We start from the raw sequence: 21,705 nt of genomic DNA, 5'->3' as shown, positions 1-21,705 counted from the left end.
TCCTGGTCCATTTTTGTGGGGCTGCCACCAACCCTAGTATTTAGCAACATTTGCAACTGCATGACTGATTAATTTCACGCTGGATGGCTCTAAGCAACAGCGAGAAGGTAATTAGCTTTAATCACTGCAGATGTGGTCGGCATTCAAACCTGAAACCAGCCAGCGAAGAAAAGGACTTTACCAGTTTCCATTTCTGCCACTACCTTCCAGAGATCCTTAGAACCCCTCAACTAACTTGTTTGATAAACCATGACTGGTTCTCTTCCATGAGCCACATCCTTAAGAGAACATGGTATCTCACTTGCTATTATTTTACATGACTGGCAAATATTTCTTGCTTCTCATTGGGCAAATTCGTATCTTTACTGCCCTTAATCAATTCATTACTTACCCCATTATCACCCAAGATATCAAGCTGCTTTATGAGATCAGGGATGTTCACATCCTGCAATATCAAGGAGATACATTCAAGTTAAAGACACAAATGCGGTTTAGCATTCTATCAGTGCCCGACCCTTAAGTCTGAGAAGACATTTTAAGACCTGTACTTCCTTGGGTTGTTTTCAATCAGGTACATGTGGCTTTATGTTTCCACTCTGCTTCTTGCAAGTTGCGTGAACCTGGGAAAACTACTTAATGGCTCATTCTCAAATTCACCAGCTGCAAAATATCTCCTGATCTTGAGGATAGAGATTCTATATCAAAGAGTTTAGTTTATAATAAGGACTTGGAATTCTTTCATTAATTGTTTTTCCTGATAATTGCCATTTTCTTTTCAATTGCAATAAATTTTAGGTATAAAGAAAACTAACAGGTAATAAATATAATCAACCAATTTCATTTTAATTAACGGAATTCTAACCTGGTTGAGATTTTGACTGCCACATAGAAAAAAATACAGCACATTCCATCTTTTAGCATTAATTTCATGCTGTGAAAAACAGCTCATTTTAACTATATTTCTTGAGACAGTTTGAAGTAGCCAAACTCCATTTGAAAAAATTTCCCTGAATATAAATTACATCCACTGGATTAGCTTGTTTGTGATTTATCTAATAAAAAGCATCTAAGGAAAAGACAAAGTACTTTTCATTTAATTAGAGCTGAATAAAAAACAAAACAAAACAAAACAAAAACATGGCTCTGGTTTACAAATTTTTGTGCAGCCCAGGAAGGCCAGAAATTTAAACACCATGAAAGAGGTTCAGGATGGAAAACAAGGAAACCCAATTTTACTGCCTAATTTTCCTCCCACTTTTTACTGCGTTGGTACCACTTTCTCCTCTTACTCACATTCAGATATCCTTTCCTTCCACCAGGAAGGGGGAGGTCTAGCTCAATCTCATAGGTAGAGAGAAAGCAATGAAAGCAGGTATTATCTGGCAGCTTGGGGTGGGAGCAGGAAGGGCCATGCACAAGGTCAAGGAGAGACCAGGAAGAGCGGGAGGCATCCCAGCTTTCCCTCTGGGATAGATATTCACCATGTGATTTCATTACATTGAAGGGATAATGTATTTTCCAGGAGATGGAGCCACCTCCATTCAACCTTAATGTTTAAAATGCATTCCGATATCCCTAAAGATAAAATTACATTTTATCTAAATGAACAATGTTACAAATCATAAATCCTTCCAAAAGACAAATCTTTCCTAGATGAAACATATCAAAAGAGAGGGTGGACCAGATGATTTCAAGGTCCCTTCCAGCACCAAATTCCAAGATTATGAATCCCACAGCACTTAGAACAGCACAACAAAGGGACTCGACAAACAGTTTTTTATCTGGTATCCTTGAAATGTGTTTCTTGAAGTATGGAATTTATTTAGTATCTCCCCTAGATAATGAAGGTTAATTATCTTAATATCTGAATTTGCATCATTCCTTATGCTGTTGTGTTCTAAATAATCATGGTTTATTGTGTTCTCTATTAACCATTCATACATCTGTCACACATCTTTTTAATAAATAAAAAAAATTATTTTAAATAAGCTCCACATGCAATGTGGGGCCCAGACTCATGACTCCAAAGATCAAGGGTAGCACACTCTACTGACTGAGTCAGCCAGGCACCCCTAGGTGCAGCTATTTTCAATATCTACATAGTGTGTATCAAAATGACATCCAGTGACTGAAAAACAAGTCATGAACAACCTCCCCTTTTCCAGTTCCCAGTTTTTCCACTTTCTACAAACATAAAAAATTGAGTGTCTGCCTACCTTGACACCTTCTTTCATACAGTAGATCTGTAGAGCACTCACACCATCTGAGAATGGGTGAATTTGTAGATTAAATGGAGGGGATCGTCTCTCTCTTTCCTTGAAATACAGTGAAAAGTATATGGGAATTAAAAAACAAAAAGCAACAACTGATCAAATGCTAAACCAGTTGTCTGTGTTCTCTCTTTATACTGTTTCAGTTTATCAATGTCATTGTGCAAAAAAAAAATTGAACTCAAGATGTTCATGCTTAAATTTAATGGAAAAGAAGAGATAAATCAACTAAGAAGTATGGTAGAAGAATTTATAGTGTCATTCAGTCTTGCGAGTTTTTTGATCAGAGAAATGTAGGAAGTGAAGTTCCAATTTAAACTACATGAATATTTAGAGCTTTCAGGTGTCACAGAGAATGGTCTTTTGACCATGAAGTTTTATGGCAGCTAACAGCCTTTTGCATATTCAATCTACTCAAGCTTTATGATTAAGATATGTGGGCTACCAAAGATGACTTAACACTTCTTCACGGAGGAGCACCAACCACTAACTCTATCCAAATCTAATTTGAAAAAAATCTCAAAAAGAAGCTGCTGGCAAAATAACAGAGCTATCAAATGGGAAATTTCTTACCTTTTACATATCAACATACATTCAACCAGACCCTATGCCAGATTCTTTTTTAAAAAAAATATATATTTAAGTAATCTCTATCCCCAGTGTGGGGCTAGAGCTCATGACCTCGAGATCAAGAGTCACACGTTCTTCTGATGGAGCCACCCAGACACCCAAAAGAAGTCAGGTTTTGTGTGTGTGTGTGTGTGTTTCAGATTATTTTTATAAGTAATGTCTATACCCAACATAGGGCTTGAACTCATGCCCTGACATCAAGAGTCATGTGATCTACTGACTGAACCAGACAGGCACCCCACTAGGCCAGATTCTGTGTGATAAAATAAAACTCTGATTTTATTGATATGTTTTACTTAAAAAAAAAATAAAAAAGACAGAAATTTGGCCAGGTTAGCCAAGGTATTTCCTTAAACAAGTTACCTTGCTTTTTGGCCTTTTTCAGAAGTACGTTATAGATTTAAAAGTTTACTCACAAATTCAAGTGTCTAAAACAAAATATTTTTGTATATACCAGTCTGAAATACTGTTCTTGAGGTAACATTTTTATGAGTCAGAATTCAATGAAGGATGGAAATGATTATTGAGAAGCAATGAAATATTGATGAAGTTTGATATCTATTATTTAAATTATTTAAAAATTATTCATTAGTCTTGTTCTTAAAGGCAATAGTGTTGAAAAGTACAGTCTCTGAGCAGACAATTCTGACTTGCGTCAGTGTTTCACCACTTATAGTCACAGGTCTTGGGCAAGTTGTTTAACCTCGGTTGCCTCATCTATAAAATCCTGATTATGGTCGTTGAGGTCCAAGGAGAGTATGCATCAGAAATGCTTAATTCAGCACCTCCCACACAGAATGTGTTCAGTGCATGTTAACTGTTATGAGTATTTCTATTATCATTATTATCATCATTGCCTTACTTCTAGCTCTAGGTTTCGAAACTCCAGCAGCTCATTCTGGTCTCGGGCATCCTGTAGTTCTTGTTGCAACCGGTGATTTTCTGCCTCCTGTTTTTCTATCTAATAAAGTAAATCCTCAAGTTAGGTGAACATTGCAAACACCGTCTACAGCTTAGCAAAGCAAGCATGGAGAGCACTCGTTTATGTGGTGAATAAATCATCTAGACCATGAAAAAAAAAATCCCAATGAGATGTGAGCAAAAGAAGTCTTACACTTTCCTCCTAGTTATCCTTTGGTTGAGTTTTTTGTGTCATGGAGGAAAATGAGACAAGATGACACACATTCACTGACAACGTCTGGGGACCCTGTGAGTAGTGAATCTGCGAGTACTCATTAGGCTCTTGCTGTGGGTCAGGGACAGTGTCCTGAGACTAAATTTAATGGGGTAAATCATGGACACTGACATCTCTTGTTTCTGGAGTTACAAATGGTTGGAGAAATTTTACCTAAATAGCTCTGATCATATACAAAACTTTGAGGGGTTCCAGTTATCCATAAAATAAAGCCAAACTTGTCAATGTGGAATTCAAACACCTAGCTTTCCAGGCTTAAATATTCTGTCATCTCTACACACACACACACACACACACACACACACACACACACACACACACACACACACACACTCTCACGTGTGATCACACATAAGAATCTAGAAATTCCTATCTACCCTATGGACTGATTATGCCAGGAGCTAGATCTTTGCTCATCTCTCTGCCTAAAAGAGGCTCCCCCCATTTCCTTTCCTATGTGAGGAAATCCTATTCTTCCTTGAACACGGAACTCTAATATCCCCTACCAGAAGAGGCTTCTTTTGTTTACCCATTTAGAAGTTACACCTTTTCCCTCTGTTTTCCTATATGACTTCTATAACCTGATGAAGCATAGAATTAAGTTAGTTGTGTAAAATACGCCTCACCCTGTAAGACAGGCCCATATCTACAAGGGCTCAGAAAATTTTCATGATCTGTAATAGGTTCGGGGCTGCCTTTGATTTTTAAGCTGTGTGGGTGGACCCTTAGGCACAGTAACTATTTAAAATCTTGAACTTAGAAACAAAAATCCAGGGGCTTTTTATCATAGGATGAATCTTACTTCCCCAAGTATACACACTTGAAGTAGGATGTTTAGCTTTATTATCATTTTTGGTTTTCTTTTACTCTTAGAAGCTTGAGCCCCTCAAATTCTCCTTGTAGCCCAAGAAATCAAGACCGAATGGAATCAGACAGAAGACATAATGAGAATTATTTTTTAGGTGATAAAGAAGTGTAATAACACTTACCACTGGGCATCTCTGAGACTACTAGAAGTTGACTTAGATCACAAAAAGAGATTCTACTACCTAGAATCTTGAATTTAGATCAGAGATGGGATATTTGAGGAGATGTTTGATTCTGGTGGATAGCACTAGCAATTAGGTCAGTGGATCTTGGGTTGCAATTCAGAGACCAGGGCCGATGTGTGATGAAGCTTCTTTACAGGGACCCCTCACCTCTCTGAGAGTACCAGTTCTCGATCCTGGAATACCCACCCGCCTTCTATCCATCTGCTCTGTTTCTCCTCATTCAGAAAGTGAGGTAGGGTAAGGACTGCTAGATCAGAGGGGAGGGAGGACAAGCATCTTCTTTCCCTTTGCATGCTTACAAGAGTGTTGTGGTTAATTTTCAACTTGCCACGGCTAGCGAATATTGGCAGAAAAAATCCCAAAGTAATTTCTACATAACCTTTGGATGAACCAACAGAATTATTTCCCTTATTCAAATGGGCTTTCAAATTCTGGTTTTTTTTTTTTTTTTCAAGAATAATTTAAAGTTACTTTGTAATCTTTTCACTGGATTTATGGAAGGTAAATACTGATGGAAAGAACCACCTTTGAAGTTAAAATGATCTCTGTTGTATTTCACTGCCCCAATCAAAAGCCTGTGTTCAGATAATCGAATTAATTATATGTACTAGGCCTAAACCATGCTTTTGCATCTTGATTTGTTGAACAACTTCCTGGACATGCTGTTTTGTACCTTGGATGCATCTTTTAAAAAGTTCTTTATTTAAAAAAAGTATATATATATATATATATATATATATATATATATATATATATATATGCATATATATATATGTATATAAATAGCCAAGATTAGCAAAATGATTAAGAGTGAGAACACAGTCTATGCTAGGGTGCAGCATGTTCTTGGAGTTATATTCTGTCACTGCCTTGCACAAAATAACAGGTCCTAATCACAGTGTGTTTTTTGTAGATGGACAACCACATAGGATGTGTGCACGTGTGGGTGTGTGCATATATATACATACAGATGTACAGTACCTACACAGTATATATATATATATATATATATATATATATATATATATATACACACACACACATATAGTTAACAAATCAATAGGCTTCAGGGATCACATCCTCTCAAGTTGGCACAACGCCAGCACAGAGCCATGCACACGTGCCACTAAGTGATGGCGATGGTGGTGACAGGGATGCAGTTGAGCACCAGCGGAGGAGAGTGCAGCGCCGGGAAAGCCTCCCCTCCCCCGAGCCCCTGTGCCACTCCTGAGAGGACCCCCTGCTGCTCCTGGATCTCTCATCATTTTCTCCTCTGCCCCACTAGGGTGTTGCGCCCAACATACCTTTTCTAAAAGCTCCTGGTTTCTCTTAATGAAAAGTTGTTTATCTTCTACCCAGTGTGAATCCTGTTTGACAAAGAATACCGTGTAGTCAGCATTTCAGAGTGGCACGAAAGAGCCTGTGTCAAACCACTTTCCAGAGCTGTCTTCTCTCACCCAGTTTGTTGGCCTGCTGATGGCTGGTAAATGACACCCACCCCCGTCAGCTCCTCATTCAAGAACATTGGGGCCAAAGTTGCCAGGAAAATTGAACCCCCTCTTCATTGTCACTCACTATCTCTAACTTATTCAGTCTGAATAATCCAGGACCAGCCTTCCGGGGACTCAGAAGTGACCACATAGGCAAAAAGTGAAAAGGGTCAGAATGCACACAGGCTAGATACATATGGATGGAAAACATTAAAATGCAGAACCATAAATGTAGCAGAGAGGCAAAGAATGCAGCTTGAGGGGCGGGTCTTTGTCTTAGCAGCTTATGACCACTCTAGGCTATTTGTACAGCGCACCGCTTCCTCTGGCATTCCCTCTCTTGCCCAGCCTCATTCATTGTTGTAGCTGGGCTCATACTCTGGCCAGAAAAACACCAGGGACAGAAACACAGAGTTGAACATTCTGACACAGTGTGAGAAAGGTCACTGTGGAGAGCCAAGCTGTGTCCTGGGTGCAGCCCATGCAAAGGGTGGTCTAGAGGAAGGTCAGATTGTATTGTCTGCATCTGCAGGAGTGCTAGCCATCAAATGCCTACCTGCCCTTTTTGAGCCAGAGTCGCTTCCAGATCTTCAATTTTGGCTTTATACCTTAGCACCTCTGCTTGAAGCTGTTCCTGAGCCTAGTGAAATCAAAATTCCAGAACTCAGTAAGTAAAATGGTTCAGTACTTTTCCTCCCCTCATGTTCCTTGATTAGCACTCAATAAGAAAGAAAAACAACTTTTTTCGATGACGAAAGATCCTTTTAAAACTATTTTTTATGGTTGTTTTTTTTTTTGAGAGAGAGAGAGAGAGAGAGAGAGAGAGAGAGAGAGAAAGCATGAGAGGGACAGAGACACAGAATCCGAAGACAGGCTCCAGGCTCTGAGCTGTCAGCACAGAGCCTGATGAGGGCTTGAACCCACGAACTGCAAGATCATGACCTGAGCTGAAGTTAGACACTTAACCGACTGAGCCACCCAGGTGCCCCTCCTTTTAAAACTATTTTTATGGTCGGGGCTCCTGGGCGGCTCAGTTGGTTAAACATCTGACTCTTGATTTCAGCTCAGATCATGATCTCGCAGTTCATGAGATGGGAACGTCGCCTGGGGCTCTGTGCTGACAGCGCAGAGCCTGCTTGGGAGTCTTTCTCTCTACATCTCCCTCTGCCACTCCCCCACTCACCTTCTCTCCCTCTCTCTCTACATAAATAAATGAACTTTAAAAAACCCTATTTTTATGGTCTAAATTTTTGCTTAAAACTTTCAATGTTCTCTTTATTATCAGGTTAAAATTCAAACTTGTCAGCTGAGATTTGAGAACTCCCATTATATTTGCAGTCTTTTCCCCCTACTCATCAACAAAGTTCACCCCTGATTTACTGGTGATCTCCTTATATCCTAAATATGCCTTATAACCCTCCACTTCTCTGTTTATTTGAACAAATTCCCCTTCTGGGGAGCTTTCTCTCATGTTGCCTCTCCCAAAACTTACCATTCTTTCAGAACCAACTTTGTGCTTTAAATCTAAATCCAGATGTATGCATGCATGTATGTATTGTGTGTGTGTGTGTGTGTGTGTGTGTGTGTGTGTGTGTGTGTGTATCAGCAGTTTTGGATACTGATCAGCACAGAGCCCGATGCAGGGCTCGAACCCATGAATGGCAAGATCATGACCTGAGCTGTAGTTGGATGTTTAACTGACTGAGCCACCCAGGCATCCCTGGACACTGACCTTCTATGGAGCAATCGGACTTCATTTGTTTTCAGATTCCCTTGTATTCTCCCTACATAGGACCTTATTCTCCATGAAAAATTAGTGGGTTTTTTGTTTGCTTTTTGCCCATACACATATTTTATCTTGTCTTATCTGGATAGGTTCCTTATTACAATGTAGAATAAAGTCAGCAATGGCAGGTATCCTTTCCTTTTTTCTTTCTTCCATTCTTCCTCCTTCCTTCCTTAAAAGTAATCTTTATGCCCAACATTGGGCCCAAACTCGCAACCTTAAGATCAAGAGCTGCATTCCCTATTGACTGAGCCAGCCAGGAATCCCTCCTTTTCTTATTCTTCATGATGAGGAAGATGTATCTTTGGACAATGAAGATTGTATTTACCTTCATCAGGTTAAAAAAAATTCTAAGCTTAATTTTGCCAAGAATCATTTTAACTTCAAATGAGTATTGAGTACAATCAATTTTCTTTCGTGTATCAAAATGATCACATCTTTTGTTTCACTGATACTCATTCATCTATATTATTTATTTTTGCATTTCTACTTTGAACTTACTCTATTGCTTTATTTCTAACATATTGATTTGTTTTATACTATTTTGCTGAGAATGATTAAGTTGTTTTGTTTTTGGCCAGAGATAATGCTAAACCTTTATTTGGAGAAGAAAGTGAGATGAGAGAAAGTTTCTACATCATTACCTCTTCAAAAACAAAACATATGGTCTTATTTTAAATGACCAATCCTATGTTGGTGAGAATGCTTAGAACATACTGAAAATGAAAACCACAACTGATAGTAGAGCATAAACACAAAGGAACACACATACCTCCCTTTCTAATGATTGCCTGCCTGTCTATTCCAAATCACGAGTTTCTTTTTTAAAACATTTATTCAGTTACGTATAAACATGTGCATGTACATATATTTCCATTTAAAAATACATAATTATAATATCTATCCTGTCCCACTAAACAACTAACAGTAGTTCTTACAACATTCCTCAGCACACTACAGACCCTCTAAATTGAAAGTGAGACAAAATCACTGGGTGGTCATATTCCTTCTTGCCCCATGTAAATTAATCTATGAGGCAGTTATGGCATGGTGGTTATGACTGAACTCAGAAACACGAGGTTCATATCCTAGCTATCATCTAAGCTACATATCCTGGTTTCAACCTAGCTAATCTACATTTAACTCCTACTAAGCTATTATCTCCTCTCCTATAAAAAGCACATAGTTAATAATAGCCTATAACTCATAGGGTTGTTTTAGGATTACGTGAGATAATGTATGTAAAGTGCTTAGAACAATGCCTGGAACACAGCAAGCACTCAATAAATTGTAAGCATTAGTACTGTATGCATATATGTATGTGTGTGTGTGGGGGGGGGGGTGGGTGTCTTAAAATAACGGTTTTTAAAAAACCGTGAGGCAGTTGTAGCGTAATGAAAAGAATGTGTGACCCAGTTAGATTTTACCTGGAATCCAAGTTTTCTATTTATTAGCTGTGTGATCTTGGGCAAGTCAATTAACCTCTCGGAGCCTTAAACTCCTCTTTTATAAAATACCTGCCTTAGGGTGCTGTTATAAAAATCAAATGAGATACTGGCACTGAAAATTCTTTATGAGCTTTCAGTTTCATGCTGTGCACTTATTAACTAAGAAAAGAAAATGACTAACCACTGAAGTATTTTTTTTCCCAAGAAAGAAGCTAAATAAAGTGGATTATCAAAATTCAATATTGTCTAGCTTTGAAAATATAAGTTTTCAAATAGCAAGCATAAGAACTACTATCTTTACAGGAACAAAAGCATCGATATAGGTTGGTTCTAATGTCCCTAGATCCAAGGTTTGTTGACATAAAAGACGAAACAGTTCAAAAGCCACAGTGGAGAGAAGGATCCAGGGAAATCTATCCTATTGATATTTTTATGTCCATAGTACTTTCATGTTGTGACTGCTGCAAGCCAATTCAGAGCATGCTCCCTGGATGGATACTGACCTTGGCTTCTCTTTCAGCATCGATGATGCCTCCAGTCTGCTCCTGTAGGAGGGCATATGCTCTCTGAAGGGCCTGGTATTCTTTTGTTAATTGTCGAAAGCGTAGCTCCGATTCTTCAGCCGCTAAACTCTTAAGGTGACAAAAAAAAAAAAAAAAAAAAAAAAAAAAAAAAGCCAAAAAATAATTATGTTACGTTCCGGTCCTGTGTTCAATATGAAATATTAACATTTTCCCGCTTTATAAGGAGAAGTAAATGTTTGATACTGGATTTGGTGTGATTTTATTCTTAATTTTAAAATGCATACATAGACACGAATTATGTACTTTCAAGATGGACATTGCAGAAATACTCAATATTTGTTAATAAGAGGCATTTGCTTATTTATACATTTCTGATGATTGCTCATTTGGGCTTGCAGTGCAGTCAATTTTGGACCCAAATGAGAACTTATATCTAGTCTGGATACAAATGTGAGTCAATAATACTTAGAGTTTTAGTCTCAATTCTTTTCAATACATTCAAATCCAACAACTTCTTCCAGAGATAAATTATAAAAACATAGTTTTATAGTTTTACGTCTCAAACTTCAGAACATAATACAATCATCAGGGAGTTTTGGGAAAAATGCAGAGTTGAGGGTTCTACCCACAGGATCCTAAGTCAGGAGTTGTGCAGTAGAATCCAGGAATTTTCAATGTGATCAAATCCCCCTAGATGATTTTGATAAAGGTAGTCTACAGGGCACATTCTGCTAAACCCTGTCTTTAACTGTATCGAGAAGCTTGTTCTTCTAAGCTTGTTTCTTGGTTCACACCTTCCCTAGATGAAGAATTTTGGAAACTTTCTTTTTTTAAGTAGGGGCTTGAACTTATGACCCTGAGATCAAAAGTTGCATGCGCTACTGACTGAGCCATCCAGGCAGTCCAGAAAAGGGACTTTTATTTTGGAAAAAAAAAAAAAAAAAAAAAAAAAGTCTTCAAGTTACAGAAGTTTACACAAGTTGTTAAAAAGGCTACATGACACAGGTGAAGCTATTTTCCAAGAGGTAAAAAAGTCAAAAGGGTTCACTATTATGTGATCATGTTGTGCAGCTCATACAGGATATTAGAAGTGCAAGGCTTCTTTCCCACCTTAAAGGAAAGATTTGGTGACAATATCACAAAGACTAGAGAAGCGGAAAAGCTTACTTCATCCAAGTCGTCATCAGGAGTAGCTGGTGTTCGGTCTGTTCTAAATGATGCCATAGATGACGTCTCTGAATCCATGGAGTCCTCATCGTAGCCAATAAATGGGTCCAAAACAGGCCTCTAGGGTAGGGAAAGAACGTATTTACTGACACGACTAGAAGTGGAGAAAGTCAACATATTATGAAGGCACCATCGGCTGGCATATGTGCAAATGGACACAGAAGACAGGGGTCCTTTAGTGCTTCTCAGATGAAAGAAAAGCTTTGGGCATGAACACTATAATTCCAATAAAAGTTTGTCCCACATTATTTCACACTTCTGAAGTTTTGGGGGGGAATATTCATTAACATTTGGCTCCATTCATTGAATAGTCTTTTCAGTATTTAAAATATAATCAAGAAACCTAAAGTCCAGGCATCTATGTGAGATTCTCAAATCTTAAGTCTTATCATCCAATCCCATATCCAAATCAAATGATGTACTTGATAAAAACAAAATCAAGTAGACAAATTAAATAAAAAAAACTCTGTGGATTGTAAGAGGCTATACAAATATTGGTGGATTGGGAGTACCATTATTTTTTAATGATAATTTTTCTAAGTTTATTTGAGGGAGAAGAGAGAGAGTGCAAGCATGAGCAGAGGAGGGGCACAGAGAAAGAGTGAGAGAGAGAATCTCAAGCAGGCTCCACACTCAGCACAGAGCCCAATGCGAGGCTCAATCTCACAACCACGAGATCATGATCTGAGCCAAAATCAAGAGTTGGACACTTAACCGAATGAGCTACCCGAGCACCCCTGAGAGTACCATTATTAATAATCATTATCAATATTATCCAAGTGAACAATGGAATAAAAATCAAACCCTTATCAGTAATATTGTCCAAATGAATAATAAAAATATACTAATCAATTATAGGGTGGGTATGAGACACTAATAATATTTTTCGCTGGGAGGCATTAAATCATATGTATCTCTTGCATGTTCTTGGAGTTTGACTCTCCAGCTTGTCAGATACTGCTTTCTACATCAAACCCAGTGCTTTCTTTCACTCAGATAGCCTCATATTAAAGCAAACTTTAAAGGTTAAAATCCATAACACAATCATTTGGGGACTTCTAAGAACTGTCAGGAGAAGAGATTTTCTTCTAGCAAATAAAGCCCATGGTTTGCTTCAGTGTAGGAACATCTGATTTATCACATCTTTGCAGGAAGATTCCTTGGCAAGCCTCACTTCCCTGGCAGTGTTTGTGGCAAAAGCCTGATAACCTAGTTTTCCCATTACCTTAATTGGCTTGGAACTTCTTCTATGTTTTCTCCTACGGATGAGCTTTTCTCGGTCCTGGAAAACAGATGAAGCTTTTCAGGTGTTGAGTTGGTACATATTTTCCTATAGGTGTTTTTTTTTAATTTTTTAATGTTTATTTATTTTAGAAAGAGAGACAGAGCGTGTGAGTGGGGGAGGGGCAGAGAGAGAGGGAGACACAGAAGCCAAAGCAGGCTCCAGGCTCTGAGCTGTCAGCACAGAGCCCGACGTGGGGCTCAAACTCACAGACTGTGAGATCATGAGCCGAGCCAAAGTTGGATGCTTCACTGACTGAGCCACACAGGTGCCCTAGGTTGTTTTTTTTTTTTTTTTTTTTTTTAATGACAGAGTTTGTTTTTGCCTGAGTCATTACATATTTCTATTTAAAGTAAAATTGTGTTTTGTAATTTTGGCAACTTTTAGGTTTGATACTTACATATTTTTTTAAAGTTTTTATTTATTTAAGTAATCTCTACATTCAAGGTGGGGCTCAAACCCAGGACCCTCAGCTCAAGAGTCACAAGCTCCTCTGGTGGAGCCAGCCAGGTGTCCCATATATACTTACATATTTTTATAGTAAAAATACTCTACAACTTTTCTTGATCATCTATGTGGATCTGAGAGCCTCCCAATCAGGAAGGGCACAGTCTTCTTCATCAGAATCCTTTGTTATACCTAAAGATTAAGTAGCTCTGAAAGGAGTCACTCCTATTTTCCCAAAGCACAATTTTTCAGTTTCTTTCAGTAATTTTTCAAATTACTTTATATTTAGGTACTGAAAAAAATACTACTGTACAAAAACTTTATTCTTTGCATTTAATCAGTTGAAGGTACAGAAAACTGCCCTTTGACTATTCTTAGACCCTTGTTCTCACCTGCAGCCTCTGAAGATGGAAACAGGAGTATCTACTGAATTGGAATCATCTGGTGTGTGAAGGGACAGTGGTTCTTGTTGGAATGTTCTGGGAAACTCAAAGAATATCTAGAAATAATGATTGATTTCCTGATTCATTCTTGTTATGGATGGAGATATCCTGGGAATTGGGCGTTCATCTACGAAGTACTCTATGTATTTACTGTACAAATTCAAAGGTAGATTAAATAAGTGACAGTTTCCCTGAAAGTCTGGATGACATGCCTCCACATGTCAAAAACCTGTAAGAAACTTAGCTTTAACCTTAGATACTCAAAGCTGAGCAAATTCTTGGCTGAGTGAATCTGTGATTTAAGAGTTATTAAGGATATGGATGTGAAGTAAGAGGCACAGTGCTTCACATGTTTTATAAAAAGTCTGGTTAAAGTCAGTGATGTTAACTTTTTGTATTTCCTGCCTTGTAAAAAGTATTTTGATCATACAACCTCAACATATCTGAATCTTGGGAAGTTTACACTTAGATTATCCTCCTAATACACTATATGTCTTATAACATAGACTGAACTTAGACCATTTACAAAGGGTAAACCACAAATAGTTACAAACAGAAGTTATAATCTTCTCTTCCTTCAATGGCAGGAAATTATCTTGTTCACCCTTCTCTGGAGACACCTGCCTAACCACCCCCACCCCACTGCTGGTTCCTCAATTCTCCAGGCCTCAGCTGGGTCCTAAAGTGAGAGCAACCAGAGATGTCAATCACAGAATAAAGACCAAGAGGCAAAGAGGAAACCCAAAGGCATCTAAAGGTCTTAGTCCACTACTGATGGTAAAACAGGCCTTGACCGGATGCAAATGGGAATAGTAATTGTTCTACACACTTCAGTAGGTACTAAATTCACAGTCAGAACACGGGGAATGAAACTTCCACTGTGTCATGTAATTACGAGGTCACTATTCATTCAACAAATATTTATTTATTTAAAGTTTATCAATTCATTTTGTGAGAGAGAGAGAGCACATGCATGCACACCTGAGTGGGGGAGGGGCAGAGGGAGTGGGGGGGGGAGAGAGAGAGAGAGAGAGAGAGAGAGAGAGAGAGAGAGAGAGAATCCCAAGCAGGCTTGGCAGTGTGAGGGACTCGAACTCATGAGCTATGAGATCATGACCCAAGCCGAAGTCGGATGCTTAACCAACTGAGCCACCTGGGCAGCTCTCAACAAATAGTTAGTAAACTGCACATAAGTACTGGACACTGAATTAAATGTTGGGAAATAAAGGGCATGTGGTCCTGCTATTGTTGGCAAAATATTTCATCTCTTACCCTCAGAATCTTGATACAGGAAGGCAATTAGAAGGCATACCCACACTACCTCTCTACTCGCATAAGGATGCATTTGAAAGTCCTTATAAGGTACTTTGCAGCTAGTATTTATGTTGTCAAATTAGTTAACTAAGGATTATAATTGAAAATGTATAAAACAGCTTAATAATATAAAGTAATTTTGGAATACAGTCATTTCAAACTATTTATATATTGAATATATAAACTTGGGCCTTTGGGGCTAATCTGAAGAAATTATCAAGTGCTTCCAGCATATGTTGATTTCTTGGCTACTTGTCCTTGGGAACAACTTAGAGTTTATAGACTGATCAAGACCCACCCTTGTGAGCTCATCAATGATGTTCTGCTGCTCAATGACTTGAAGTTTTAAAAACTCTGTCTCTTGTTCTTCATTAGCTTGATCGAGGTCATTCAGTGATTTTAATTTCTTCAAGGGTGGATGGGATGTTATTTTTTCTCTCTGGAGTGGAAAAGAAGAAAGTATAGGTTAAAGACATAAAAAAAAAAAAAAAACCCCAAACTTTAGTAGTTAACATAAAATATCTGCAGAAACTTTATGAGGCTCCAGCTAAATGTGAAAATTGCTCAGGTTCATCTGCACACCAACCAAAACCCTCAAGTACATTTTATTTGCTACGAGTCAAAATCACTGGGAATGTCTGAAGATCCCTATAGCTACCTTGTAAGTCTGTTAAGGAGTGGATGTGCTCATCACCTGTCCACACAGAATACAAACAATGGCGGAGCGCCTGGGTGGCTCAGTCGGTTAAGTATCTGACTTCGGCTCAGGTCATGATCTAGAGGTTTGTGAGTTCGAGCCCCATGTCGGGCTCTGTGCTGACGGCTCAGAGCCTGGAGCCTGCTTTGGATTTTGCATCTCCCTCTCTCTCTGCCCCTCCCCTGCTCACGGTCTGTCTCTCTGTGTCTCTCAAGAATAAATAAACGTTAAAAAGTTTTTTAAAAAAAATAATACAAATGATGGCAATTATTTCTCAACTATTACGCAAGGTCTTAGAAGACGAGAGGTACCCATTGTACAGTTCTATAAAGAGCACATTAGTGAAATTCTTGCAAGTTTCTGTGGCTGAGGGCTATGTTAAAAGTTTGCTTCTGTATTTGGGAGATTCTGGAAAGTGCAGATTCCAACCATTCTGCAAACTTAGAAGCCCCTTAAAATTCAGCCCCACGTTGCTTTCTTCCTTAAAGGTTCCTTCCTTACATAGGGAAAACCCAAACTTTCAGGACCAGCATCATATTTGAAAAACAAACTGAGAAAGAACAAATAAGACAGGTTGCTGGAGTAACGTAAGGACAGAAGCTGAAGCTTCTCAGAGTCTCTGATACACACCATTTCTGAATTTTCCTTTGTCACAGCTTTTAGCTTCTCTTCCATGCGCTGCAAAGACACCATCAGTTCATCGTTTCTCTTGGCGAGGCACTTGTTCCTTTCCAGAAGAGGTTTACATTGCTTTTCGGTTTCTCGCACACGTTTTAACTGGGAAGACATAAGTTACAATTTGTCTCTTGTGCAAGAGTGGATATGGGAGCAGAAGGAGTCAAAGCCCATCTGGGGCCACCTTTTCTCTGCTTCACCATGTATCTTGGGATTGACCACTTCCATCATTCATTTAACAGCCTGACTGCTTTGTTCTCAGTTTCCTCTAATGGTTTTTCTATTTTTTTTAATGTAATTTCTTTTTGAGAAAGAGAGAGAGACAGACAGACAGACAGAGAGACAGGGCATGAGCAGGGAAGGGGCAGAGAGAGAAAAAGCCACAGAATCTGAAGCAGGCTCCAGGCTCTGAGCTGTCTGCACAGAGCCCAAAGCAGGGCTCTAACTCACGAACCGTGAGATCATGACCTGAGCTGAAGTTGGACGCTTAACTGACTGTGCCACCCAGGTGCTCCTGATGGTTTTTCATCATAGTCTTCTGAACTCTGTATCAATGTGTTACCTTAAAAGCTGCCAAAGTTCTGCTTTTGGAAATGCTCAGGAAGAGCAACTTCATACCTTGCACGTCCTTGATTCCTGTAGTCCACTTACCATGCTGTGCTCAGCCCCAATCTCACGCTGCTCACACCTCTCCCTGGGCCTGTAATGACCCCTCACTGGCTCAGAAAGATAAAGCAGCTCATATGAATCACACATCACTAAGTAGTACAACTGGGACCCAAACCCAAGCCTAGTTATTGCCAAAGTCTGTTCTTCCCATGAGAGATCTTGCTAAGACTCCTGAACCATGCTGAAGCTCTTTATTTTTATTTACATGTTTAAAGTTTATCTATCTTTTTGTAATCTCGACACCCAGCATGGGGCTTGAACTCATGACCCCGAGATCCAGGTGCCCCAAAGATGCTTATTTTTAAGGAAATTATTAAGGGGGGGGGACTTACTCTCAAAGTTCTGTTGATATTTATGTTTAAGAACACTTAATTCTCCCCAAGCCTAGGCTAAGTATGATTGTATTCATACCCCCCCCCAGTAATTAAGAGTGACCATATTCTGGTTCACCTGTTAGTCTAAGGCAGGATTTCTCAACCTCTGCACTGTAGACATTGTGGGCTAGATAGGTTTTGCCATGAGGAGATGTCCTGTACATTGTACCATGTTTACCAGCATCCTTGGCTTCTGCTCACTAGATTCCAGTAACATCCTCCCAGTTGTGACAATCAAAAATGTCTCCAGGTACTGACAAAATTGCCTATAGCTGAGAACCACTGGTCTAACTTTATGGATGCTGTCTTGGGGTAATTGTTAATAGTCACCATCCCTTTTACTCTCCAAACTCCCCCACTTGGATGGCATATTTTATGTTCATTCTATACCTAATGGATTTCCATATTAAAGTTCCTATGGTTAGTTCGTTCACTTTATACTAATGATTCTGAATGATATGTCTTGGGGGAGGGGTACTGAAGCAAGAAAAGTGGTGGGGTGTGTCAGAACCATCTGACAAGACTGCTCCTGTTTCTGAGACTCCAACGTTTTGGGAAGTGCTGGGATAGGAGACTTAGCTACCTATAAATATTTGAAAAAGCTGCTCGTGTGATTCTGAAACAGTATTCCCCAACTGTCGTTTGAAAACTCATTTTATATTGAAGGCCAAAATTTTTCATAACCCCATTTAATCCTGAGTTTTGAGCTTCAAGTATCTGAAGCAAACATATTAAATATTGAGCACATACAAGGACAAATAAATTATTCCACTAGGTTTGCTATTTTAAACTTTGTCTCTTTGCCGAAGGTCAATGACAAGGATTTTAAATAGTTGTTTTTAAACAGGCTCCACACCGGGTGTGGAGCCCAATTCGGGGCCTTATCTCACAACCCTGAGGTCAAGACCTGAGCTGAGATCAAGAGTCAGATGCTTAACCAACTGAGCCACCCAGATGCCTCCCGGGGTTTTAAATAGTTAAATTTACTTAGTAGATGCTATTTATGGAAGATGTAGATAAACAGAAATAAAAGGAGATATCAGTAATTCTACCAGATCATACATCAGTAACCATAGATCCAAAGTACCCCCAAAAATGTTCCTTTTAAAAGAGGTAGCTTAGGGATGCCTGGGTGGCTCAGTCAGTTGAGTGTCCGACTTCAGTTCAGGTCATGAACTCACAGTTCGTGAGTTTGAGCCCTGCATCAGGCTCTGTGCTGACAGCTCAGAGCCTGCTTCAGATCTCTGCCCTGCTCTCTCTCTCTCTCTCTGCCCCTCCCTCAAAAATAGACATTAAAAAAAGAGATAGAGTTTAAATGCTATGAAGTTTGAAAGTCAATATAGTTATTCATGAAACCACTAAGAGAAAAAATTCTGAGGTAGTTCAACTAACACCAGATCAAGACTTTAAGAAGTATTACGGAAGATAAAAAAAATTCATGATGCAAGTATTTAACAAATCTTAATTTATATATACCTAGTACCCTAACTTCAAATACATATATAGCAGAATCGACAGAACTAAGAATAGAAATGGACAAATCTGTTGGGAGAATAAGCACACAAAAACGTTGTAAAGATATAGGAGATTAATGAACTTGATTCAAAATGCATGCAATGATCACAGGGTATACCTTCTTTTCATGGGAACATAGAATATTTCTAAAGGTGAGAAGAGGCTAGCATCATAAAGTGAATCTCAACGAATTTTAAAGAATGAAATGATACAAAGAATACCTGACTAATGTAACATTGTGTGTCAACTATACTTCAACTTAAAAAAGAAAAAGAAATAATACAAAGTATGTTCTCTGATTGTAGTGGACTTAACATAGAAATCAGTAAGACAAAGGTAACTCAAAAATCTCCAGATGTTTGAAGTTAAGCCTTGAGGGCTAAGTAACCCATGGGTCAAAGGAGAAATCCTACATTAGAAAAGATTTTGAACTAAATAGTAATATATTATGACATTAAAAAAAAAAACAAATGGGATGAAGCTAGTCATGCTTAGAGATATTTATAACCTAAAATGCATATATTAGAAAAAAAGGAAAGGCTGGAAATAACTTCTTTGTACCAAGAGCCACCATCAAGAATCTAAAATGTAAGGCACAGAGCAAGATATTTTAAATACAAGTATCCAAAAATTATTTAAGAATTCCTATTCTTAATAAGAAAATAAAGACAGTACAAAAGAAAATTTTACAAAAGACAAAGGGCAACTTGCACAAGGATACCCAGAAGGCCAAAAGATATGTAAAAAATTATTCAACCTCAGTATTAAGGAAAGTGAAAATTAAAATCCTACAATACAAATTATCGCTCACACTCACCAAAGTGACTAATATGATCAATTATCGGTTCATGTTGGAAAAGATGTGGAGAAGCCGTAACTCTCATACATCGTTGGTGGGAATGTAATTGCTATAACACGTGTGCAAAACTGGCAATACCTACTGAATCTTGCCACATGCATAACTCTATGATCCAGTAATTCTGTTCCTTGGGAAGTTCTCACCAGAAATGAACATGTTTTCTCACCAAAGACATGCACCATTAACATTAAAACTGTCAAGAAACGATATAAATGTCCATTAACAATAGAAGAGTAAATATACTGTGGTGTATTATTGGAAAAATAGAATAAGAAAACGAATGAATTATACATGCAATGCAATGAATGACTTTCACAAATGTAATGCTGGGCAGAAAAGCCAGACACAGAAGAGTAATTATTGTATGATGCCATTTATATAACATTTTAAAACCGGTGGTGGACCTTTATAGCGATAGAATTCAGTAGAGCGATCGATTATCTCTAGAACGATGGTGACTGGAAGCAGTCACAAGAAAGGGACGATCTGAGCTGCTGGTAATCCATGTCCTCATCTGGGTGGTAGTTATATGGGTGTGTCACTTTGGGTGCATTTATTAAGCTGTGCCTTTATCATTTCTGCATTTTTCTTTATTATGTTATACTTCTACATCATATATACTTTTTTAAACAAAATGCTTAACTAATTAACCAACTAATTCTGATCAGAACTCACCAGTTCATTTCGTTCATCTCCAAGCAAGGTATTCCTGTCTTCTAATTTTCTTATGGTGGCATTCAATTCAGCTATTCTCTTTTGATTTCTTCTCAAATCCTACACATGAAAATTGAAATGGGCATTTCTTCAGTAACATTTTTCTTTTCTCTCTTTTTTTTTTTCAATAACACTTTTCACAAGGTTTTGGAGTTCCACTCATAAATAATTAAGAGGCTTGATATCTTTCATCTGGCTTATGAGGTGAGACTAAAATGTTCTCTATTCAGAGAAGAGTAAATATTTACCCTCTTCTAACCCTCAACATTCACTGCATGGATTGAAGACCAAGACTGGTTGAAATTGCAAGTGAATTCCATGTGGCAGATACTCTCTGGAGCCCTGACGCCTGGCAGGGGGAGTAGTAGATGGTTGGACGAACTTATCAGATCTGTGGGCTATGAGGCCAGGGTCATGTCATAATTACATGAGGTTCAAGAAGCATCTCTTAAGTCATGGCTGCACATTGCTTCCCACAGCTAAGACAGATGTACTATTACACTTAGCGAAAGAGTAGAAGGTAGGGCTGGGCTTTAAAAATTCCTATGTATTCCTGGTGAAAAAGGCCAGTGTGAGAAGGCTGGTATATTGCCTTCACATATAAAAGGCAGTAGATTATAAGACAGCCTTTGCTAGTACATTTTGCCCAGAACACCTGGCTTCCCCACTGGCATCATTGCTGTGGATCACTTTACACATGGCATCACGGATTAAGTCTATGCTCCAGAGTCCACAGGACCATTAGAGACTTGCAATTCCATTATCATCTTATATTTTGAGAGTGCTGTACTGTTGATAAAGCAGTTTCCCACACATTATATCTCCAGATTCATAGAATCCTAGAGGATTCAGCAGATCAGGGAAGATTCAGAGAGGTCATACTCATCCAAGGGCTTGTGGCTACTACCAGTAGATCCATAATTAATATGCATTAAATGCTGACTATGAGCCAGACACTATGCTCAACATTTTACATACCATTTCTTCTAGACTCTGAGCAGCCTTACGGAGTAGCACTATGGCCTCTCTTTTACGGATGAGGAAATTCTGAGCAGTAAAATAATTTGCCTAAGGTCATCTGGTATGTGGTAGAT

The 21,705-nt window shown here is 38.6% G+C and overlaps 1 protein-coding gene across 4 annotated transcripts in view; it reads right to left on the bottom strand.

The window, feature by feature from the left end:
- Window positions 1-21,705, bottom strand: part of JAKMIP2 (janus kinase and microtubule interacting protein 2) — a 182,626-nt gene that overhangs the window by 33,905 nt on the left and 127,016 nt on the right. For 3 of the 4 annotated variants that reach the window (XM_086701061.1, XM_086701051.1, XM_025923461.2), the window contains exons 5-15: window positions 20,573-20,671; window positions 16,436-16,582; window positions 15,407-15,547; window positions 12,848-12,904; window positions 11,563-11,682; window positions 10,375-10,503; window positions 7,194-7,277; window positions 6,452-6,514; window positions 3,763-3,861; window positions 2,217-2,315; window positions 392-445 (exon numbers count right to left, since the gene is read on the bottom strand). In XM_086701061.1, the coding sequence (XP_086557187.1) occupies window positions 392-445; window positions 2,217-2,315; window positions 3,763-3,861; window positions 6,452-6,514; window positions 7,194-7,277; window positions 10,375-10,503; window positions 11,563-11,682; window positions 12,848-12,904; window positions 15,407-15,547; window positions 16,436-16,582; window positions 20,573-20,671 (1,092 nt within the window). The remainder of the gene's footprint in view (window positions 1-391; window positions 446-2,216; window positions 2,316-3,762; window positions 3,862-6,451; window positions 6,515-7,193; window positions 7,278-10,374; window positions 10,504-11,562; window positions 11,683-12,847; window positions 12,905-15,406; window positions 15,548-16,435; window positions 16,583-20,572; window positions 20,672-21,705) is intronic. The other variant, XM_025923462.2, reaches the window with a different exon arrangement.

This window comes from Puma concolor, chromosome A1 (genome assembly GCF_028749965.1).
Source record: "Puma concolor isolate L17-30 chromosome A1, mPumCon1.1.hap2, whole genome shotgun sequence".
Taxonomy (NCBI): domain Eukaryota; kingdom Metazoa; phylum Chordata; class Mammalia; order Carnivora; family Felidae; genus Puma; species Puma concolor.
This window is presented reverse-complemented; position numbering and strand designations above follow the sequence as displayed.